At 30.8% G+C, this 22777-nt stretch overlaps 1 protein-coding gene across 4 annotated transcripts in view; it reads right to left on the bottom strand.

The window, feature by feature from the left end:
- Aldh-III (Aldehyde dehydrogenase type III) overlaps positions 1 to 22777 on the bottom strand; it is a 38940-nt gene that overhangs the window by 12220 nt on the left and 3943 nt on the right. For 3 of the 4 annotated variants that reach the window (XM_090110660.1, XM_090110661.1, XM_090110662.1), the window contains exons 2-3: positions 7629 to 7672; positions 6673 to 6912 (exon numbers count right to left, since the gene is read on the bottom strand). In XM_090110660.1, coding sequence (XP_089966786.1) covers positions 6673 to 6912; positions 7629 to 7672 — 284 coding nt within the window. Of the gene's footprint in view, positions 1 to 6672; positions 6913 to 7628; positions 7673 to 10370; positions 10577 to 22777 lie in introns of those variants that run through there. The other variant, XM_090110663.1, reaches the window with a different exon arrangement.

The raw sequence follows: 22777 nt of genomic DNA, 5'->3' as shown, positions 1-22777 counted from the left end.
ACATGTATATGTTACTTATATGGCTCAAATGCAATGATGAGAATCAGATCTTAGGTATCGTTGTGTATCACCACATCGTTGAAGAAATAAAATATAGAATATACTTGTCTTTTGATCAATTTTTTGGTGTTTGGACAATTACAAGTAGATACGTCATTTGAAGAAGTGCGTTTTAAAAATAGTTTGTAGTAGTAGTGGTGCGGTTTATAAATTGTGTCGGTAAAGCGTAAGGGCGGATGCATTTAACATAAGTTTAATAGTTTGATATCTTTTATTTTAGATTTCCTTTTAATTACAGTAATAGTAATTAGCCTTCCGTACCCTGTACCTAAGACGTTCGATTCTCAATAATGCACTGATTAATGTAACTCTATGAAACGATTCATTGCAGTACGATATTTAATTATTCTTCAAATACAAATATTTATTTATAACAAGTATTCAAATTGGGGTTGACATTCCACCAACAGAGGTCATCGCACGGTTCACTCTTGCGCATTACATATTATACATAAAGCATTTAGTATTTAGAATATTTAGTTGGTTCATTATTTTTAATTCTGTTATTTGTTTGCCAACATATTATCAAGTAAAGGCTATAAGGTGTTACACTACATATTATAAATAATAAAACAAAGGCGTCTATCGCGTCTGTCTGTCTGTTCGCGATAATCTCAAAAATTACTTTATTAATTTTCATTCCGTTTTCACAAATGGATAGCGTGGTTTTTTAGAAAATAATTTGTTTAGATTAAGACAGGTCCAACATAATATTATTTTCTCCAATATATGTAGTTTCTATATTTGAAGTGCCTAATTAATTCATGACACAAATTCAATGCAATTTGAGGTACCTAATAATGAAATGCTCCTTCCTTGTCAAATTTTCATTGGAAACAAGGCCATGGGCCATAACTTTTTGAAAAATTTCTATTTTGATTGAAAAAAAAAAAAAATTAAGTTATTTCTCCACTGTAGCAAATGCACTGTATTTTTTATTTTTCTCAGTCTAGTGATTAATTAAGTTAATAATATTTACATAATATCTTTTTTTGTTGTGTTTATTCATTTTTGATAAGGCACCCGTGTAACTCAGTGTCAAGGTTAATCAATATGCAGATAATACGGTAAATTGTAGGTAGATTGGGTTTATAGGTACATGTTTACATCTTTATATCACCTTAAATTCTACAGGTCACTCACCCTTTGTTCAATGCAAATTCTCTATTACATATTAAGGCCTGAATCGGGTAGAACTCCCTTTTAATACCGAAAATTAACTCTAGTTATAACCGTTTTTCTTCTTAGATTCTTAATGTACATATCGTATATAAAGTTTCAAATACCTATGATAAAGGGCATGGTTGTTTTAATTTGTTCATTTTACAATCAGGTTTTTTGGAAAAAAATCATGAACTGAGGTCGATTTTTGGACTTTAAAGTTTAAACCAAAACGCTAAGTCAATATAGCGTCAATTATTATTGTAGTGTTTTTACAGTGTGTTTATGAAATTGAAACACAGGGCATGGTTGTTTTAAAATGATGAAATTTTGATGATGAAACATTAATCAATAAAACTTTAAAAAAAAGACGTGTGGCACTCGGGGACTGCCGCGGTAAAGCTATTGCATGCTATACCTTCAAGCCACACCTCCGCGCCCGTCGGAGTGGGGAGCGTGAGGTTTTTCGTTACTAAATTTCTGGATTCGGTCCCCGCGCTCAAGGCCCGCGATAGAAGCTATGCAATAGCTTAAAAATTATGACTACTTTCGTAGAAGTTATAACGTATTACACAATCTGTTTAATATTGAAATGGTAATTTTTTTGATACAACCGATTAAGGTATGTACTCAGTTGAAACAAGTAATATTTCTTTTACGTGACTTAAGTATATTAACTAAATGGTAAGTATTTTTTTTAATTAACCGGCATCGCTAGAAGCAGGGTAATGTTTTTCGGGTAACTAGTGATTTATTCATAAACTAGCTTACCGCCAGCGGCTTCGCCCGCTTTGTCTAAACCTAATAAATTATATACTAAAACCTTCCTCTTGAATAACTCTATCTATTAAAAAAACCGCATCAAAATCCGTTGCGTAGTTTTAAAGATTTAAGCGTACAAAGGGACATAGGGACAGAGAAAGCGACTTTGTTTTATACTATGTAGTGATATTCTGAATAACATATTAAGAAGGTAGGTAGATAAAATAATTCAAATGTCAAGCTAATTAAAACGCATTAACATTGAACTGTATTTATCCAAAATGAAAAGGAACAAATTAATTAAACAATTGAATTAAACCATTATTATGACGTGTTTCTAACAAACAATTAGGTATTTTGATTTCAATTGTTTTATCTACACATACGTTAATTAATAATTATACTGATAACACGATCAAAGTACACATAGTAGTACATACAAAGTAGACATATTTTAATGTAGCAAAAGTTTTCTTAGAATAGATACAACAATATAAAACAGCATAACATAATATTAGTCTGTCTGTATTAATCGCACATTAATTAATTATTAATTATTGATAGGTTGGAAGCGAATCGGTGTTCGCATCAGCATTTCGAATTCATTTGGACTGGGCAATAATTATTTTTTTTAATAAATTCATTTTAGAATAAAAATAATGATTGGCCGGTAACAGTGCATTGTACATAGCCAGTCCATGTAAAAAATAGCCAAAAAAGGTACCTACAAACACGAAATAGCTATACTTATAGAAAAGTATGTCCTTAATGTATCCTCTCAGTATCAGTATCTTTGGAATTGGAACCATCAAGTTTAAAATGATTGTTAAAAATATTTAAGTGTTAAACATGAAGTCGTAGAAGACGCCATAAATCTTATATTCAGAATGTAATAGTTATATGTAAATTTTAACGTACAATTTTTTGTAGAATCACGTAATCTCAGCATTGAATTCCGACATCTAATATTACCTATGAAGATATTGTAATTATAATATTTTACACCAAGGTAAACGAGTTAACGCGTAACAAGATATTAAAATAGTAGCGGAATTAGTAAGGACATTATGGTTTATGAGAATAGGCTGTTTCTGTTTTATTTATATCACCTGCGCTTCGCATAGGTGCAACGCTAATAGTAAATATACTACGCTTGCATAAACTTACGTAGTAACTATTAAGTAATCTGTGATATAAACCTTTAATCACTATGTCTATCTAAATAAAACTGCATCAAATTCCGTAGTTTTAAAGATCTAAACCACACATAGAATAGACAGCGGGAAGCGACTTTTTTTTTCTACTAGGTAGTGTCATTAGCGGCATCACATCGTGTAAAAAATACAATTTATTTTTATTGAACACTAGCGGTCCGCCCCGGCTTCGCCCGTGGTACATATTTACGTTTTCTCTACATAAAAACCATCCTCGTACTTCAAGGAATATAATAAATAAAACCGGCCAAGTGCGAGTCGGGCTCGCGCACAAAGGGTTCCGTAGCAGCAAATATAATAAATTACAGTTAAATCAACCTATCTCAAAAACTATAAGAGATACTTTGATCAAACCAAAAATCGTTGAAAGAGTTAATTAGCATGCATCACCTCTATTTTTTTTAGAATTTTATACCCCGTAGTTATAAAAATAGAGGGGGGGGGACATACTTTTTACGACTTTGAGAGCTGATATCTCAAAAACCGTTCACTTTAAGAAAAATGTTTTTTAGAAAACTTTATATCATTTTAAAAGACCTTTCCATTGATACCCCACACGGGTATGTACATCGAAAAAAAAAATTTCATCCCTCAGTTACATGTATGGGGGGCCCCACCCCCAATTCTTTTTTTTACTATTTAGTGTCATATTTTTGTAGCGGTTCATACAACACATATTCCCATCAAATTTCATCACTGTAGTACTTATAGTTTCCGAGTAAATCGGCTGTGACAGACGGACAGACGGACAGACGGACAGACGGACATGACGAAACTATAAGGGTTCCGTTTTTGCCATTTTGGCTACGGAACCCTAAAAAAGAATTATCGAAATCGGTTCAGCCGTTCTCGAGTTATGCGCTTACCAACACATTTTGCGATTCATTTTTATATATAAGAAGATTTAAAAACAATAGACAGTCATTGATAGTATGTATGTAAGTACTTTAAAACTAAAAATACATTATTGATAGTGATTAAGTAGGTACGTAACGATAATAATATGAACATCGACCAATTTTTTTATATCTTTTTCGCTTGTTTCTGCCTAAAGAACATTTTTTATATAATTTACACTAAAAACGTGAGATGGCGTGTGTGCGTTTTTGCGTCGTAATATTTCATAAGGCCAGTTTCTTCGAATCATATTAACTTGTTAATTACAACAATATAACTTCGTCACAAGTCAATTAGGAAAAGCGGAGATAATTGTAAAACAAATGGTAGTTCCTAATACTTGTATACCTTGATATTGTTGTTGATTGAAAAGTACTAAAGGTCCCCAGTTCAACCATAATCACAAACAAAAGAGTATGTAGGTAATAAATTCAGTAAGTATATATTGCACGCCTCATAAGCGAAGCGTTGAGGTGGGTACTACTGTCACTTCGCGCAAAACATCTGATTTTTATTTCTGTAAAGTGCATGCAGCATGGTAATGTGTATATAATGTGTTTTTGTTTTATAGCTCTAAAGGCTATTTATAAGCTATTTGTGTGTAATTACATACTCTTCCGTCCGCGCAATTTACGTAAAAAAGGGTATAAAATTTGTATTTCGTGTAATAATAGATATTAGACACGTCTTATAAACCAGACACAAATCGTTTTTGGGAATTTCGGTCAAAAACGACTCAATAAAATACTAAAACAGATGTGAAATGCATCAGTGCTAAGACCAAACGTTCTATTGCTTTAGTTTTTAATTCTACAGTTTCAAGAGCACTAATGTCCTTTTAAAATGTGAATGTAGGGTCAACTCATCTAATTCTGTGACAAAACAGAATATGAAAAAAAAAACAGGTTAAACTTTATAAATTTTATTTTTATTTTTAATAGGAACATTAATCAATCTTCTATTTATCAAATGGAGCAAGTGTAATCTTAACACATATGAATTAACTCAGCGTAAAATGAGCTTAATCAAACCGCGATGACTTGTCTAATTCTGTGACAATCACCATAATTCGGTGATAGTACTTCTCTAATTCTGTTATAACCGAATTAAGTGAGTATTTATTATTTTTTAACACAAAAGTAAAAAAAAAATACAATTAATAAAAAATATAAACATATTGAAAGTAATAATTGTGTATTTATTTATCAATGAGAAATTATCAAAAGAGGGGAACCATAAAAAATTAATATTGGACTTTATAATTGTTTGTGTGAACAGTGTACAGACTCATTTTTGACTGCAGAATATTTTGAATTGCGGATGTCAGCGTTGTTTCATTATATTTTCTATTTTTATTTTTGTCTTCCTCCATGCTGTCTAAAATAAAAAAAAATGACTCACTTAATTATGTGATAAAAAAAATTACGGACTTTTTTAAAAATGCTTGAAAGCGATCCTACTTTTAAACCTGAGTAAAAATAAATATTTTCTGACTTAAACGACTAACGTATACGTACTAAAAACAATTATTTATACACGAATTGAAAATAATAAAAATTTGCTTGGTTAATTCGGTGACACTGTTTTGAGTTGCAATCTTGAAAATCGTTAACTTTTTGAACCCAGGAAATAAGGTATTATGCAAAAACAAATGAAAAATTACTAAAACCTTTATCGGTATCAACAAGAATATGTTTTTAACAATTAATTGTCAAAGTATCATGAACTTACACTCACCTTTTCTATTTAAAATTAATTAAATAATGACAGCACAGTTGCACGCTACCGGTGAAACGTCAAACATGGCGGGCGCAGTGACAAATTCCGTGATTGTTACTATCTCACCCGCACGATTTTAACAAAAATTTGTACACGAAAAGAAGCTTTATTACCATACTATAGGGTTAATTTTAATGTATTGGATTTTACTCCTATAACGCTGTAAAAGAGTCCAAACGTTGTATCTCCGAATTAAGTGAGTCACATAATTAGGTGAGTTTACCCTATAGGTGCAGAGGCACTCATACGATGCGCAATCATGGAATCGTCCAGTAATTTTATTTGATTAGTAAATAGTACCACTGTCCCTTTCTTTTGTTTGCAATAACATGAGATAGTATCGTATTGTCTGACCTAACAGCTCGGTCAGTTACAGAACCATATCTCTGAATACAATAACATTACCAAAGTTTTAGACGTATTTTGAAATATTTATCGCTATTAAAAGCGCAATGCCAGTGCCCAGTATGACCCTTAGTAGAGTTCATGAATAATATGACATGTATATTGTATATAGGTATGTTGATAGTGGGTCGTCTTATCGTACATTTCGTATCGCGATGGTACATGTCGTTGTTTTCATAATAATGCATTATGCAGTTACACACACACACACACATACATATGTAGTATCTACTACTGTAGCGAAAAGGTCAAATCTCAAACATAGAATCTTGGTTATCCGACTAAAAAATAAGCAGGTTTAGCGAGATTATATTCGTCTGTATATATGTTTGTGTATCTTCATCAATATTTTCAATCGTCAATAGATTAAAATACATAGATTAAATGAACTTACTCTTTCCGGTTTCGCCCACTCATCCAGGTAGTGCAGCGTGTTGTTCAAATCATTGATGAGGTATTCGACTTCCAAGAGTACGGCCTCTGTTTTGCTCCTCCTAAGGTCCTTCTGTAGCGCATCCACCATCGCGTTGTAATTCTCTTTGTACATCCTTGCTAACGCCTTCAATTGTTTCCTCCTCCATTCTATCGGTTTCGTAACTCCACGGTTGAAAGCATCCCGCGCTTTTTCTACCGCCTTAAATGTAAGAAAAATAACATTGTTATTAAAAATAAATACATTACATAATTCATATTTTTACAACATTCAAAGGATTGCAGGATATGCACAAAGCGCACATACTTAGTTAGAACTATAATATAATTTTTTTAATTATCATCCAAATAAAGGCTAAACGCAAAAATTTCAAGGCAATTTTTCCATAATACATATTTTAAGTTCTCTAGAGTGCATGCAAAATGTTCTAAGGCTGTTATTGTGCCTAACGTTCTAAGCTATTAACATTATCTTAGCATACAATCAGCTCATTTAATATACCGGATACACATTTTTTTATCCTTTACAAAAACTATGATGTTATAGGTTTAGAGATTTTTGAAGTGAAAACTTCTTTAGCGGCGTTGGGTATAAAATCTTAAACTCGCGTCAGGACACGTGGCCTGATCGAAAAAGCGTAAGACGGGCATCGAGATAGTATGTACTGAAGACGGGTTTTTTTTAAGCCCATGCCCAGCCCATTATATTCCATGCGTAAGACGGATACCGTTCCAAAATATCAAACATGCTGAATGTTAATAATCAAGTTTTCACTTCTGCCGGCACTCCCGGAGTGCAACCCGCCTTTTTTTTTTTTTTAAAGATTTGTAGTCGAATAAAGGAAAGAGATAGAAGAAGAAGAGAAGAAGAGATAATAGATAATATTGTAGAAAAAATCTATTTAAATATTTATTTACCTCACTAATATTCACTGGTTTTGGCTTGGAGTTGGTTATTGTACCTGTAACAGATAAAACAGTAAATTAATTAACAAGAAATAATTCAATTAATTATATATAATATGTAATATGTAATCTTTATAAATTGCTAAATGGCAACTAAAAACTTTAGATATTTCTTCATAATTATTAACATATGGACATAGTTTTTGTATGATTTAAAGACATAATTATTCAAAGTACAGATTTTTTGTATGTAAGTGTTTATAAGTAAAAACAGAAATGAACAAAAACATTTTTCATCACGGTCTATTTTCTAAAAAGTTTGAAATTGTGTCTAAATATCATAATAGTGTCTCTCTCTATTTATAACTAAAGTGTATTCTTACATGCATATTCAGTGTCATTTATTCACATGAAGTGTAACTGCAATTTATTTAAAATAACATGCGCAAATAATACATCTTTATTAAGTATATTGCGACTTGAGACTAAGAATAGACTAGAGATATAAGTAAGGACATATGTTCATATATACAAATAATTTTAATTTATCAAGGTAAATAAGTTGTAATAAGTTACTTTTTATACATTGAGTTGTCATTAATCATCATTATTTTGGGATATCCATTAATTCTACCAATTTTGTAAAAATAAAATTTTAATATTTTTAACATAAGTATTCTGTTTCATAATCATTAAGGCAACATATGACTTGTTTTTCCTGATCTATTATTTCTTCATAATACAGTAACAATGAGTTACATAATAGTAACTATACAAATTACAAGGTAAAATTCAAGACTTATTATTATTATAATTTTCTGGTTGTTAAGTGCTTAGCTCTGTAGCTCTTCCTGATAACTTACTAGCTTTTTGCCCGCAGCTTCGACCGCGTTTTCAATTTTCATTTCGTTCCATTCTCGTGGGATTTCCAGGATAAAACCTATCCTATGTGTTAATCCAAGTTACCCTCTGTATGTGTGCTAGATTTCATTGTAATTGATTCAGTAGTATTAGCATGAAAAAGTAACAAACATAGATACACATACATCCATCCTCACAAACTTTCACATTTATAATATTACTTAGTAGGATAAGACTTGATAATCTGAGTATTATTTTCTATAAATTAGAAGTAACATTATTATGTATTTATATTTGCAATTATGTCATTTTGTCAACACCGCTCATTCAATTGTTGACGTAAAGGAAAACCACTGAGAAATACTCATTCAGATATAAGTAGGTAAATTGTTAAAAATTGTTTTTGAAGAGAAACTTCTTTAGTTGGGAGTAAAATTTCAAGGTCACGTCATGGCAATACCATCATAGAGTAAGGGAATTTTAGTATCTTTGAATCTTGACAAATAAGTTTCACTTCTGATATGTGTGCTCAGCACACTTTTTTATTGCAAAATAATATTTATAAATTATGATTATTATGTTTACACAATAATATGATTGTGAAAGTATGTTTAAAGGTTAACTTAATGACACTTTGATAAGTAGAAGAAATGAAAGAGCATAATATGATAATAGTTGATTGAAACATAGGTATTTCAGTTATTTTTGTAATTGTAACCGTATATTATATACCTACACATTTTTTTTAATTAAATATCCTATCAATATTTAAGGATTTGTAATTTTGAAATGGAATTGTACTCCATAATATGGAGTATTATGTGAAGATATTGTAATTTTAAGTGTTTTTTTAATTACTAGCAAACCGAGCGAACTCCGTTTCGCCACCAGAGACACCTTTTCTTTGCTATAAACCTCACGGAGCCCGAGACCTTTCCAACGAATGCAAAACCATGGAAATTGGTTCGTGCGTTCTGGAGTTATAGCGTCAGGAAGAAAAACCCGACTTATTTTTGTATAGTAGATTATCATTTTTCATGGATTGTATTGCAAGTTTAGTAAAGGCTGACAATAGCCGATTTAATCAACAGATAAACAAAGTTTCAATGTTCTTACATAATATAATTATTAGTAATTATTACAATCCATACTAATATTATAAATGCGAAAGTAACTCTGTCTGTCTGTCTGTTACTCAATCACGCCCTAACTATTGAACCAATTTGCATGAAATTTGGTATAGAGATATTTTGATACCCGAGAAAGGACATAGGCCACTTTTTATTGCGAAATATGTACCACGTGCGAAGCCGGGGCGGACCGCTAGTATTATATAATATCTATTGTGATAATCATTATAATTCATTTGAGTGTTTTTACAGGATAAATTATTTTTAAGAAATAACATATTATATCTAGTTATATATAAAGTTTTAAATAGGAGTAGAAAAAAAGTCTAATTGGATTGATAATAAATTATTCTGAATAACTGAATCTGACTTCATCTGAATTTAAGTTTTCGGGGTAAGTATAATAATTGTCTAATCTAAAATAAAATAAATTGAAATTTGTTCCTAATGTATGGAAAAGTGAGAAAGATTTTATTATTCTACATTAATTACATTTTATTACTCTTCGTCGACAAGTGGTATACATTTACAGTCAATGAAAAATATAACATTACAAAAATAACATTACATAACATTACAAAAACGAATACTTTTTTGCTTAATTTAAAATTGTATTATCTCCTTTCACTTTAATAACAATATTACTTTTAAATAACTCTGCAACAGAAAAAAACTGATACCTAGTTTACGTATTGTCCGAATAGATACAAAATAACAATCATTTAAAAATAAATTTCCCATGAAATAGAAATTTAATGCTTACCTAAAGTCATTTTAATATAGCAATCACTTTAAATGGTATAAATATTCCTTAATATCACAAGAAACAACACTAGAAAGACCGGTTTAATATTTTTATTTTCTTGTTTTCAGATGAAAATCTCACAAGAACGAATGCGATACGTGCCGCACTGAGGGAGAACAACGACTATTTAGTTACTTGTATCAAAGAGTGAAATAACGTAATACTAATTAAATTATCAAAGCAGCCATTTGATAACAAGTTTTACAATGTAAAATGTAAATGAATGTTACCAAATCTATCGAGTATCGACTATCAGAAATTGTGTGAAAGATTTCAATTTTTTGACTTTTACTCTGACACTGACACTAACCACAGAATACGTAATTTTAATTATTAGACCCCTCAGAGATGCCTCAGAGCAATAAACACTGACAACTTACTTAATAATCAAAATTAACCGTGTTCTACACAGTTCCTTACGAGTAGTATTTTAAAAATTAATTTATTATCAAATAAAATTATTATATTTTAATGTGATAAATAATTAAAGCTGAAAATTTACGAATATAAAATTATAAAATAAGTATGGAAGTGACTTTCTTTTACTCCTGTGTCCAAACTCAGTATAAAATATAAATCAATTTTCGAATATACTATCGGAAGATACTTATTTTCCCGAACTTTTTGGATATAAAAATGCAAGCTATTCACATCAATAAGATATTTAACAGTGATAACAATGTTTTATAATTTATACAATAGAAGTTCAATGTCCGAAGAAATAAAAATTGATCAAGTATGTAAGAGTATGTATGACGTCATATCGATTAACGGTCGTCTATGTACTGACTATATAATTCGGTATGTATAATATAAGTAGTAAGTACCTACTATAATATTATACCGAAAACATATCAATATTAATAATAACAACGTGTATGCAACTAAGCTTGTAGTATTATACCATTGTGGTATTATTACTAGTACAAATGCATAGTAATTAGTAAGTCAATGTATTATACAAACTTTTGTAATATCTATTCTAAGACTTCTTATATCAAAACTGTGGAAAATCAACATTTGCATGATTTATTTGAAAGGCGCTTCTATTATGTGGAACGTTAAATAAAACTGAAAAGTATGCTGTGTGGTTTAAAAAAAATATTCAGATTAGGGTGGATTATGTACGCAATTAAAATTTTTCTGTAAAGCATGCGATATTTTTAAATAAGGTGCTTATGGGTATTTTTAGTATGGTAGTATGTATATACGATTCCACTATCTGTTCATAAGATCAGCAAGTTAGTGTGATCACATATTATTTATTTACCATGTTTATGGAACAAATAGACCTTTTAACATGTTTTGCATACTGTATACTTAAATACGAAATTATATTATATTGTATTGTAATAATTAACATAGTATTAAATTTTATTATTTGTGGTTATGATAGTTTTATTTGTGTTTTAATTATTTGTGTTCAGTTTATTTTTCAATTTATCTGTGGTTATCGTTCAAAGACGTTTTTTTACTTATTAAAAATACAAATTCCACATTCGTTATTTTAATACTTACTACACAAATTTTAACTTGCAATAAATTCGTATAATTGATCGTATTACTGCAAGAACACGCAAACTTATTATTGTCGCTTACCTTCTGCAACTCGATGGTCAACATTGCAGTTAACATTTCATTATTTTGATTTCAGTAATGATAAAAATTTCATAATCATATTTTTAACGAATTTTTAATCAATTGGCCAACGGATATGTTATCTGTGTAACTTTAATTAAGACGTTCTATTATGTTTATCTTAATATAATTAAGGATTAACGATAAAATTTTAGTTTAAAGTCGGTATATTATTTAAATAAACAGTAGGTATAATGTGAAAGTAGGTACAATTATTATGGTATTAAATAATAAATTTATATAAAGTTAATTATTATCTTGTTTTTATTTTCTTTAATACAAAGGTACATAATATGCTTAGATACATAATATAGGCATCTATTATATATTCTAGGATTGTTGTTTTTAATATGTCCGCCGACCGCAAAAAGAAAAACCGCACAACACATCACGTTTATATACTAAGCTAAACATTTTTATATTTTATGTTGATGTCCGATTATGAATCTTTACAATGCAATGTGCACACAATAAAGCCACTGAGTAATGAATGTTGAGTTTTCACTAACAAAAGCTTATAGCCTATAAGGCTATAAGTTATAGGACACCTTTTGTTTGCTACAGTTAAATTACCTATACGATCTTTCGTTGGAAGAGGTCAACCCACATTAAAGTAGGTAGGTACGTAGAATTGCATCAAATCATCATGAAATAATTCTGCCGTATAGTATTATCACCGATAAAATAATACTATACCTACTAGTAGTATTATAATAGTATCTGTGGTTCAGCTATTAAATTTCAAACAGAAGATTAGCCGTTTTTTTTCATGATGGCAGCATTTTCATTGGCATAAATTCAATTTTTGTAAAAGCATTTTATCACTACATATCTATATCAATCAGTGTTATGCTCAAATATCGATAACATTAAAGTTAACCGCATCCGAACTCATGTACTACGGTACATGAATGCAAATTGTCCATAATAAATGGATTTTAGTGCAAGCTTAGCAGCCACTAGCAGCACTAAAGTATATCAAGGAGATCAAGGATTGCCAGCTCAAATAATGTCAGGGTTAATGCAGTTATTTTGCACCTTAAATGGATAATTCAGTGATAATGATATTTATTATTTTACATTTATTTAACGAGGCATTAAATGGTTATAACTTTTTAGTGAACTGTGACAGGTGGCTGTCATGATTTCAATTTCGAACCACTTTTACCTGAATCCTTAGCCTGAATCCAAATTAATTAAAAAAGTAAGGTTTGAATTTTATTTTTGTTAATTTAAATATGTTTAAATTAAGGTTCTTTTTAAATTTTTAATGGTTTGTATGATACGCATACGTTGATGACACGTATTAATATGTATTTTTATTATTCCTTAAATATTTTCCTTGTGGTGGATGAAATTCACACCATGTCAAATGAGTTGTGAGGGAGGATGAATTATTATGTCTTTTTGGCTTTTTTGAACCAATAAATATTTCCTACATTTAATAAAATAAGATGCGTATAATATGATATTACATGCTCAAGGTACTATAACTATTAATAAATACAAAAACTTATAATCCGCCTAGAACTGAATAAGGTTTCGTTGTGATTTTATGAATGTGTGATTCTTCACACAAACAAGAAGTAGAGTTAAATAATAGTTTAGGGTTGTCAAAAGCAAAAAAATTAAAAGAATATTACATAACATGCATATCGTAATATATGTATCAGGTAACAGGTTTTTGTATAATTTAGCTATCTAAATATTCAAGTGTTTTTTTTAATTTAACGACTCAATTTTTTCGGTGTTAGATAGCTCATTTATCGAGGAAGGCTATAGGCTATATAATATTATCACGCTATGACCAACAGGAGTGGAGCCTAGGGGGTGAAACTGCGCGGAACAGCTAGTACATTTTAAAAGAATCCCGAAGTTAATGAGGTTTGTTTATATTCAAACTGTTTCATATAAAATAAATCATAAATACGGTACGTTTTCCTTATATGTGTTTCTAACCTTGGTCCATAGTAAAATGCTTTTGATATCCTGTGGTCGTTTAATTAAAGCTCTCTTGAATTCTTACGAATAATAAGCAATAGTAAATAAATTGTATTATTTTTACTAAGATTTAAATTTTTAAGTAATTATTAATTGTTAGGTACTAACAAAATGAGTCCTGGTTACTTGAATGAATTATTATTATAATAGTAGTAAAAAAGTAATGGTAACTACTAAGTACTAACTATTTTCTATTAAAATTTTTTTCTCCACTCGCTGAAAGCGCCGTATAAAAAATTAAGACTTATTCAAGTTATTATCGAATCGACATTAATTGACAGCCCTGTGTTCTAAATGGTCCTTCAATATTATTCATCTCAAATATTTTGGAAAACAGTACGGAAATTCTATCGTATATATTCATGTCTATTACTTCAAAAATTCACATTCTAATGGAATAAAAAAAAACAACAGAAAATTAAGAAAAAGGGCGTGCACACGTGTCAGAAGTGAAAATTTTTTGGCAAGATAAAAAGATACCAAAATCGTCGCCTTACTTCATGATGTGACGGTATTGCCATGACGTGAAATTTTACTCTCAACGCGCCTGAAGACCTTTTATAAAAATGACCATGGGCACTTAGTAAGTTAGTACCTAGTTATAGGTATGTAGATTGTAGGTAGGTACTTCACCTTACACCTGAAATCAATATAGAACTGAAATAGGTAAGAAAAGAAAAGCTTTCATTTTCTGTTATACCTTAATATGTACATAATATATTTATACTGTGCTTGTTTACGTGTTTATTTTCACAGTTCGGCCCGAAATTAGATTTACAGTAGATAACGTAATTACCTACTTAAATAAAACAGATTTTAGTCAGACTGCATTCAATAGTTCTTGCAAAGTGGATAATATGCATTATCATTATTATCTCATAGCATGAATTCTTATTGAATGTAATTTCAAGTATTCCTACACGCTATAATTGTATAATAGTGGTACAAGGGTCAACAATCAACATTGAACTGTATACCTATCATATTATGTTCGTATTTCTAATAAGTTTACTCAAAACAAGTTCTGGTTTAATGCAGTATGCTTGCGTGTGTGTGACGTTGTTTTTAAAAATAATTGTTATTTTAAATTTCGAATTTCGAACTAGCTGTCAGCTACAGCGCCACAGCATAGTAAACTTTGTCAGGTTAGATTTAAAGTGGTTTTTAACATTAATTAATATTTAATACCTATAAATTAAGAAGAACGAAACGTAACGATTTAATACACATTAAATAAATCTGAATGTATTCTAAATTAAATGATAATTTTGACACTGGCAAATAGTCATATCTTCTTGCCATTAAAAAAAAAAATGATAATTTTTGCCGGGAATAGTAAAACGAATGTAACATTACCTAGGTACTTATTATTTTTACAAAAAATTAACGACTTCACGATTTTTCTTATCATTATGGTGACACATAACCTGTAACTTGCCTGTAAAAATCAATGTAGACAACATTGAAGGATTACTTAGTAATTTGTGGATATGTTTAATCAGTAGGTAAATTTTAAATTAAATACATTACCATTTTCGTTATCTATATCAATCACAACTTCACTAATATTCACTGGTACATACACTACACTTCGCGCCTCTTGTTTTGACGTGTTCATTGTTTTTATCGGAATTCAATACTGAAATATAAAACAATACGAGGAAAATATGATTAAAATGTCTGTCTGTATTCGAAGATGAACGACTATTGGCCGTTGTTGTCGTAATTTTTAATTGTCCGAAAATATTTGTACAACATGTACGCATGTTTATTTTGACGAAGGTAAATCTGATTTGAATATTTTTATTAACACTGGCGTACATCAAAAGGAGTGATATTACGTGCATTACTTACGTATTAGCTGTCTTATTTTGATCACAATTTTATTGATATTATGTTTCTTTTTATTTCAGAACCAATCCCAATTTTAATAAAAATATAGTGGTATTTGCGGGTATCTCTGGATAAACGCTTTGTCACAGGTTGTCACATAGGTACCTACTATTACCTGTGGTCACAGAAAATACGTGGATGAGGAGGTACCTACCTACTTAGTATTATAAATTACTAGCTTTCGCGGCTTCGCCCGCCTTGTCTAAAACCATCGAGATAGAATGTAACATATATCTCGATGTCTAAAACCCAATAAATTATACAGGGTTACTTGTAAAACACCAGCAACCTCTCAGGACAAGATAGCTAACATCATAAGTAACAACATTTGTTCTACGACTTTTGGCATAACGCAATACATTATTTTTAAATGATTTTTTTAAAGTTTTTATTGTAATCTCCTAACATTTGTAAGTCTATGTTCTATTCATTATCGAAAGGACGACGCGACAGGTAAGTAAAGCTGGCGATGAAAAATTAGCGAAATTAAAAAAAAAACAATACCAGAATTTGTTGCTTATTTGTTGCTAATTAGTTGCTATAATGACGATTTTGTTGCTCAACCCGTTCGCTGAAAATCAGCAACAGTTCTAGCTTAACGTTAAGGTAGCGTGAAGAAATTGGAAAAAGGGATGGATCGTTGCAAAAATGCAGGTGAATTTGTTGCTAATTTGTTGCTGCATAAAAACAGTGAAAATTTTGAATTTTTTTCATTGGCGCCAAAAATAACACAGGCCACGTCAACTTAATTGTCGATTTTCGGTAGTGAAACATAAAAAAAAATTTGTTGCTCCTCACATCGTTCACTGGCACAGTGTACAGAGCCAGCAACAAAATAGAAACCGGAAGTAGAGTTAATTTTGAAACCAGTTTGCTAGAAAATCGTCCACGCCAGCTTAACTGTCGATTTTCGGTAGTGAAACATAAAAAAAAATTTGTTGCTCCTCACATCGTTCACTGGCACAGTGTACAGAGCCAGCAACAAAATAGAAACCGGAAGTAGAGTTAATTTTGAAACCGGTTTGCTAGAAAATCGTCCACGCCAGCTTAACTGTCGATTTTGGGTAGTGAAACATAAAAAAAAATTTGTTGCTCCTCACATCGTTCACCGGCACAGAGTACAGAGCCAGCAACAAAATAGAAACCGGAAGTAGAGTTAATTTTGAAACCGGTTTGCTAAAATATCGTCCACGCCAGCTTAACTGTCGATTTTCGGTAGTGAAACATAAAAAAAAAATTGTTGCTCCTCACATCGTTCACTGGCACAGTGTACAGAGCCAGCAACAAAATAGAAACCGGAAGTAGAGTTAATTTTGAAACCGGTTTGCTAGAAAATCGTCCACGCCAGCTTAACTGTCGATTTTGGGTAGTGAAACATAAAAAAAAAAATTTGTTGCTCCTCACATCGTTCACTGGCACAGTGTACAGAGCCAGCAACAAAATAGAAACCGGAAGTAGAGTTAATTTTGAAACCGGTTTGCTAGAAAATCATCCACGCCAGCTTAACTGTCGATTTTGGGTAGTGAAACATAAAAAAAAATTTGTTGCTCCTCACATCGTTCCCTGGCACAGTGTACAGAGCCAGCAACAAAATAGAAACTGGAAGTAGAGTTAATTTTGAAACCGGTTTACTAGAAATTCGTCAATTTATTAACTCTACTTCCGGTTTATATTTTGTTGCTGGCTCTGTACACTGTGCCGGTGAACGATGTGAGAAGCAACAAATTTTTTTTTATGTTTCACTACCGAAAATCGACAGTTAAGCTGGCGTGGACGATTTTCTAGCAAACCGGTTTCAAAATTAACTCTACTTCCGGTTTCTATTTTGTTGCTGGCTCTGTACACTGTGCCGGTGAACGATGTGAGGAGCAACAAATTTTTTTTTATGTTTCACTACCGAAAATCGACAGTTAAGCTGGCGTGGACGATTTTCTAGCAAACTGGTTTCAAAATTAACTCTACTTCCGGTTTCTATTTTGTTGCTGGCCCTGTACACTGTGCCAGTGAACGATGTGAGGAGCAACAAATTTTTTTTTATTTTTCACTACCGAAAATCGACAATTAAGTTGACGTGGCCTGTGTTATTTTTGGCGCCAATGAAAAAAATTCAAAATTTTCACTGTTTTTATGCAGCAACAAATTAGCAACAAATTCACCTGCATTTTTGCAACGATCCATCCCTTTTTCCAATTTCTTCACGCTACCTTAACGTTAAGCTAGAACTGTTGCTGATTTTCAGCGAACGGGTTGAGCAACAAAATCGTCATTATAGCAACTAATTAGCAACAAATAAGCAACAAATTCTGGTGTTGTTTTTTTTTAATTTCGCTAATTTTTCATCGCCAGCTTTACGTACCTCGACGCGACGCCTCCTTTCCCCTCTCGTTCGCTTCTTGTTTACGTAATTTTTGGGATGCGCGTAGAGTTTATAATATTGAAACGGAAAATTAAATGAATATTTTATATTTATTTTTGTATGAAAATAAAATCTAACAAATTATCAAAAGTCGTAGAACAAAATATGTTGTTACGATGTTAGCTATCTTGTCCTGCGAGGTTGCTGGTGTTGTACAAGTAACCCTGTATAGTACTAAAACCTTCCTCTTGAATCTATCTATGATCTATCTATTATAAAAACTGCATCAAAATCGTTGCGTAGTTTTAAAGGTTTAAGCATACATAGGAACAGAAAAAGCGACTTTGTTTTATACTATCTAATGATAATATTATTATATCGATGCTTCTTGTCTTATGGTAATAAAAGTTGTACATAATATAATATACTAGATTTCCGCCCGCGGCTTCGCCCGCGTTTTCAAAGAAAAACCCGCATAGTTCCCGTTCCCGTGGGATTTCCGGGATAAAACCTATCCTATGTGTTAATCCAAGTTACCCTCTATATGTGTGCTAAATTTCATTGTAATCGGTTCAGTAGTTTTTACGTGAAAGAGTAACAAACATCCATACATCCATATATCCATACATCCATAAATCCTTACAAACTTTCGCCTTTATAATAGTATTAAGATACTTATACCCACAGACCAATGCAGTGAGTTGTTATAACTGGTTATAGAATGAATAAATAATAATTAAGTCTATAAAATATTATATATTTCCATGTTAATAGCATACTCACGTGGCAAATTAAATAATAATTGTTGTGTACAAATGTTTTTGCAATATAAATGAGTCTATAATCTATGTCTTTTCAATTATTACTGATGAAAAAAAATAATCACTCATTGTACCACTGAAATAGAAAATAATATATTTAAGTAAGTACCTAGATACTAGATACGTAGTAATTTATTTACCTACCTACTACTTACAATTATAAGCTAGTTTATATTGTAGAAATTATTTGATAGATTTTATCGCGTTATTTATAACTAGCGTTCTGCCCACGGCTTCGCCCGCGTTTTCAAAGAAAAACCTGCATAGTTCCCGTTCCCGTGGGAATATGCATGACGAAAGATTTTGAAATCCTCTTCCATAATGTGTGTATACGTTTACTATACAAGAAAAACCCTATATTTCGGTAATATACTTAAATTTAACGAAGATAAAAGCCATTTTTCAAAAAATATTTATTAACTGTGCCAAAACAGCTCGCAGGTGTCATGGCGTAGGCGTGACGTCACTCTTTAGTAAATACTAAATACGTAATTATTTGTACGCATTGCGAAGAAAATTAAAGAATATTTATTTAATATGTGTTATAGAAACGAATTTCAAAGTTTATAAGTGGTGTGCAGTATTGCAGTGTGAATCCACATAAAAATAATACTCAAAAATGTGTTAGTTATTATTTCAAGCGAGAAAATAATAAGAAATGATTGTATAAAGTTGGCGCGGAGAACCCCGAAACCACGTATTCGTGAATTCGCAATTATATTTCTGTTCAGCCCCCCTATGCAAGTGGCTTTCTGTTAGCGTAGCGTTCAATAGAATAGACTACGAATGTATGAGATTGACGTAGGCTGTAGATAAACGTATCTATCGTAAACATTTTTTCCTCCAAATATTTCATGTAAACTGCACTTCATTCAAAAATGTTTGTGACCACTGTCAGTAGGTAAAGAGGTCATTGTACGAAATTCTTTCTGCTCCGCGACCGGACTTTAGTATCCTTATTTTAGTATTTGCGTGAAAGAGTAACAAACATTCATACACATACATCCCTTCTCATCAACTTAAGTAGGAAAATGTAAAAAATCAAGCGTAAATTAAAAATGGCTTTAATTAGATCATTTCATAATGTTTCTTAAAATAAATATTGTTGTGGATCAACTAAAGTGAGTAGTGAGTGTCGATAATATGTCGATCGAAGGTTGTACTTGCACAATTTTGATTGATTATTAAGTTGCATTGGTATGCAGAAAGGGTCGTGCTTCCAAATACAGAAGGACAGTGTTCGTATTTGTTGTTGTTTTTAGATCTTTTATATCGGCTTATCAAGAGACAGATTGATTTAAAGATTGTTTTGGATTCCTTTTAGAACGTTCAACGTCCATTTTTTGGAACATTTTTTTTAGTACATGTAATTAAAAATGTAGATAGGTACTTAAATATTTCATATCCAATAGATAGCACAAAATTAATACCTAGGTAGATACTTAAGTTTAAAAAGCCCTTACACTGTTTCATAATATTCTTAATCTCAAAAATTAAAGTCGTAATAAGAAATTTTAAATACTAAATTGTATTAGCTTACTTATAAATTTATAAAGATATGATAAACACGCATTTAATGCTGTAAAAGGTCATACAGTTTCCGTTTTTAACACAAAATTTGACTTCCCCAAGCCTTCAACCAAATATGCGGAAGGCTATTGTATAATAAACTAATATTTATGTGCAACATTATTTCCCACGAAATTAGCCATGATCTTGCGTGTTATAAGCAACGACCTTGTCTCAAAATTATGCTTTGTAATACATTACATTCCTAGCTATATTACATTCTCTGCTGTAATTTTCTATTACGCCGTTGGGCATACTTATTGGAATCGACATTAACCAGTATGAAAGAGACTTAATTATACTTACATAGGGTATTTTCCATAATTGTAACAAATTATATGTATGTGATCTGTTTTTTTATAATGATGTGACCAAGAACACGTTCGCTGAATAGCTCCTGAGGCGTTATAGACCATCAATTTTCACAATTTTTCTATTAATGAAAAGCTAGGTTATCATTTTAAAATTTAAGACTTGAAAATTATTCAATTACGTGTCAAGTGTTAATTGGATAAAGTATATGAAAAGAAAAGAATCCAACAACCACCAACCCGCACTTGGCCAGCGTGGTGGATTATGGCCTGTAGGTACCCTCATAGGAGGCCCGAGTCCCAGCAGTGGAAACGTATATGGGCTGATGATGATGATGTGAAAAGAATAATAAAATAAAAACACGCTAGTATGATAAACCCACGAACTTATAGTATTTCATCGATACTTGATTGTAGAACTTAGAAGTGTACAAAGTTTGAAATAAAAGTGAGTCAAAATCGAGCCTAAAGGAGTCGGCTACATACTAACATTAGAGTTACCTAGTATTCAGTGCTCTGAAGGGTTTTTGTGAATAATAGACATTTGGTTATTATTTTGATAACATCTGCCTACACACCGACTATTGCATTGCATGCAATTTCAACTACATATGTTATAATGTACAGATAATAGGTTTATTTATGTCTCGTCAGTATATTAGTGCAACACCGTATGATGAAATGTCAAAGCTGATTTATTTTCTTCTAGGGCAATCTGTTTCCACACGGTTTCAACAGTAATTGCAAAGTAATTTGTTTGTAAGTACATCGAAATAATAACTTCTGTGTAACATTGATGAAGCTTTTGAAAATTCAAAATATCTTGAGCCGCTTTTTGATATTTTATGTTTTTTTTTACAGATAAATAGGTAACATATTAAGCAGATGCTATGATAATAAAATTTATTCTATTATCATTTTATATAACATAGTAGGTAATTTAGAAATAATACTTACAAGTGGACCTCTGATGTTCTATTAATAAATAAATTATTATTATTTATTTTTGGAAGGCCTATGTGTGAGCAGGCGTTTAAACAGGCCTTCCAAACAATATTTTCTTAATAAAATTGATTCGTAATTTTTTGGTACTTTGTATCTTATGGTATTGAGATAGCTTTATTTAAAATTTATACGGGTTACAAATAACAAATAGGTATTGATTGATTTTTTAATAAAAAAATAACCAACATAAATACAACAGATTATAAAATTATCGGAGGGCGAATGCAAACAACTTGAAATAATTACCTCCAATGCAATACTTAATTGTAATATTAATATTTTAACGATAAAAATCAGTTACGCAGTTTTACAAGGTGAATCTTCGAAACATTTTCAGTGTAGTTAAATCTGGAATATAAATGACTATAAAACTCAATGATTAATATATGTACGTAATATTACAAAACCTTTTGAGATGTGACATTATTTTTTTAAGTACCTAAGTTACTTACGAATGTCATCATTGATATTTCAAAGCAATCCTTAATTATGAAGATAATTAATTATCAAAACAAAAGAGAAACAGAATTCGTCGTGTGTACCTACTTCAATCGTTTTTAATATTTTAGAGGACGTCTAAATAACAAGTGCGAGTACTTACATGTACTTACCTATATAAAGCAATATAATGTGAATAATAATATAAATCGTACACATAAATTATAATTATTCTATTGTGTGTAGGTAGATACTTAAAATTCACACAATTTACTTAGCAATATTTTAAACATTTTCAGTATATTTAAAATTTTAGTAAATATTTTTGCAGCG

Source organism: Colias eurytheme, chromosome 16 (assembly GCF_061535395.1).
Source record: "Colias eurytheme isolate Ceu_HAF_F1 chromosome 16, ilColEury1 Martin Lab GWU primary, whole genome shotgun sequence".
In the NCBI taxonomy this organism is placed as follows: Eukaryota; Metazoa; Arthropoda; class Insecta; order Lepidoptera; family Pieridae; genus Colias; species Colias eurytheme.
Note: the sequence above shows the minus strand (reverse complement) of the source record. Positions and strands in the feature narration are given on the sequence as shown.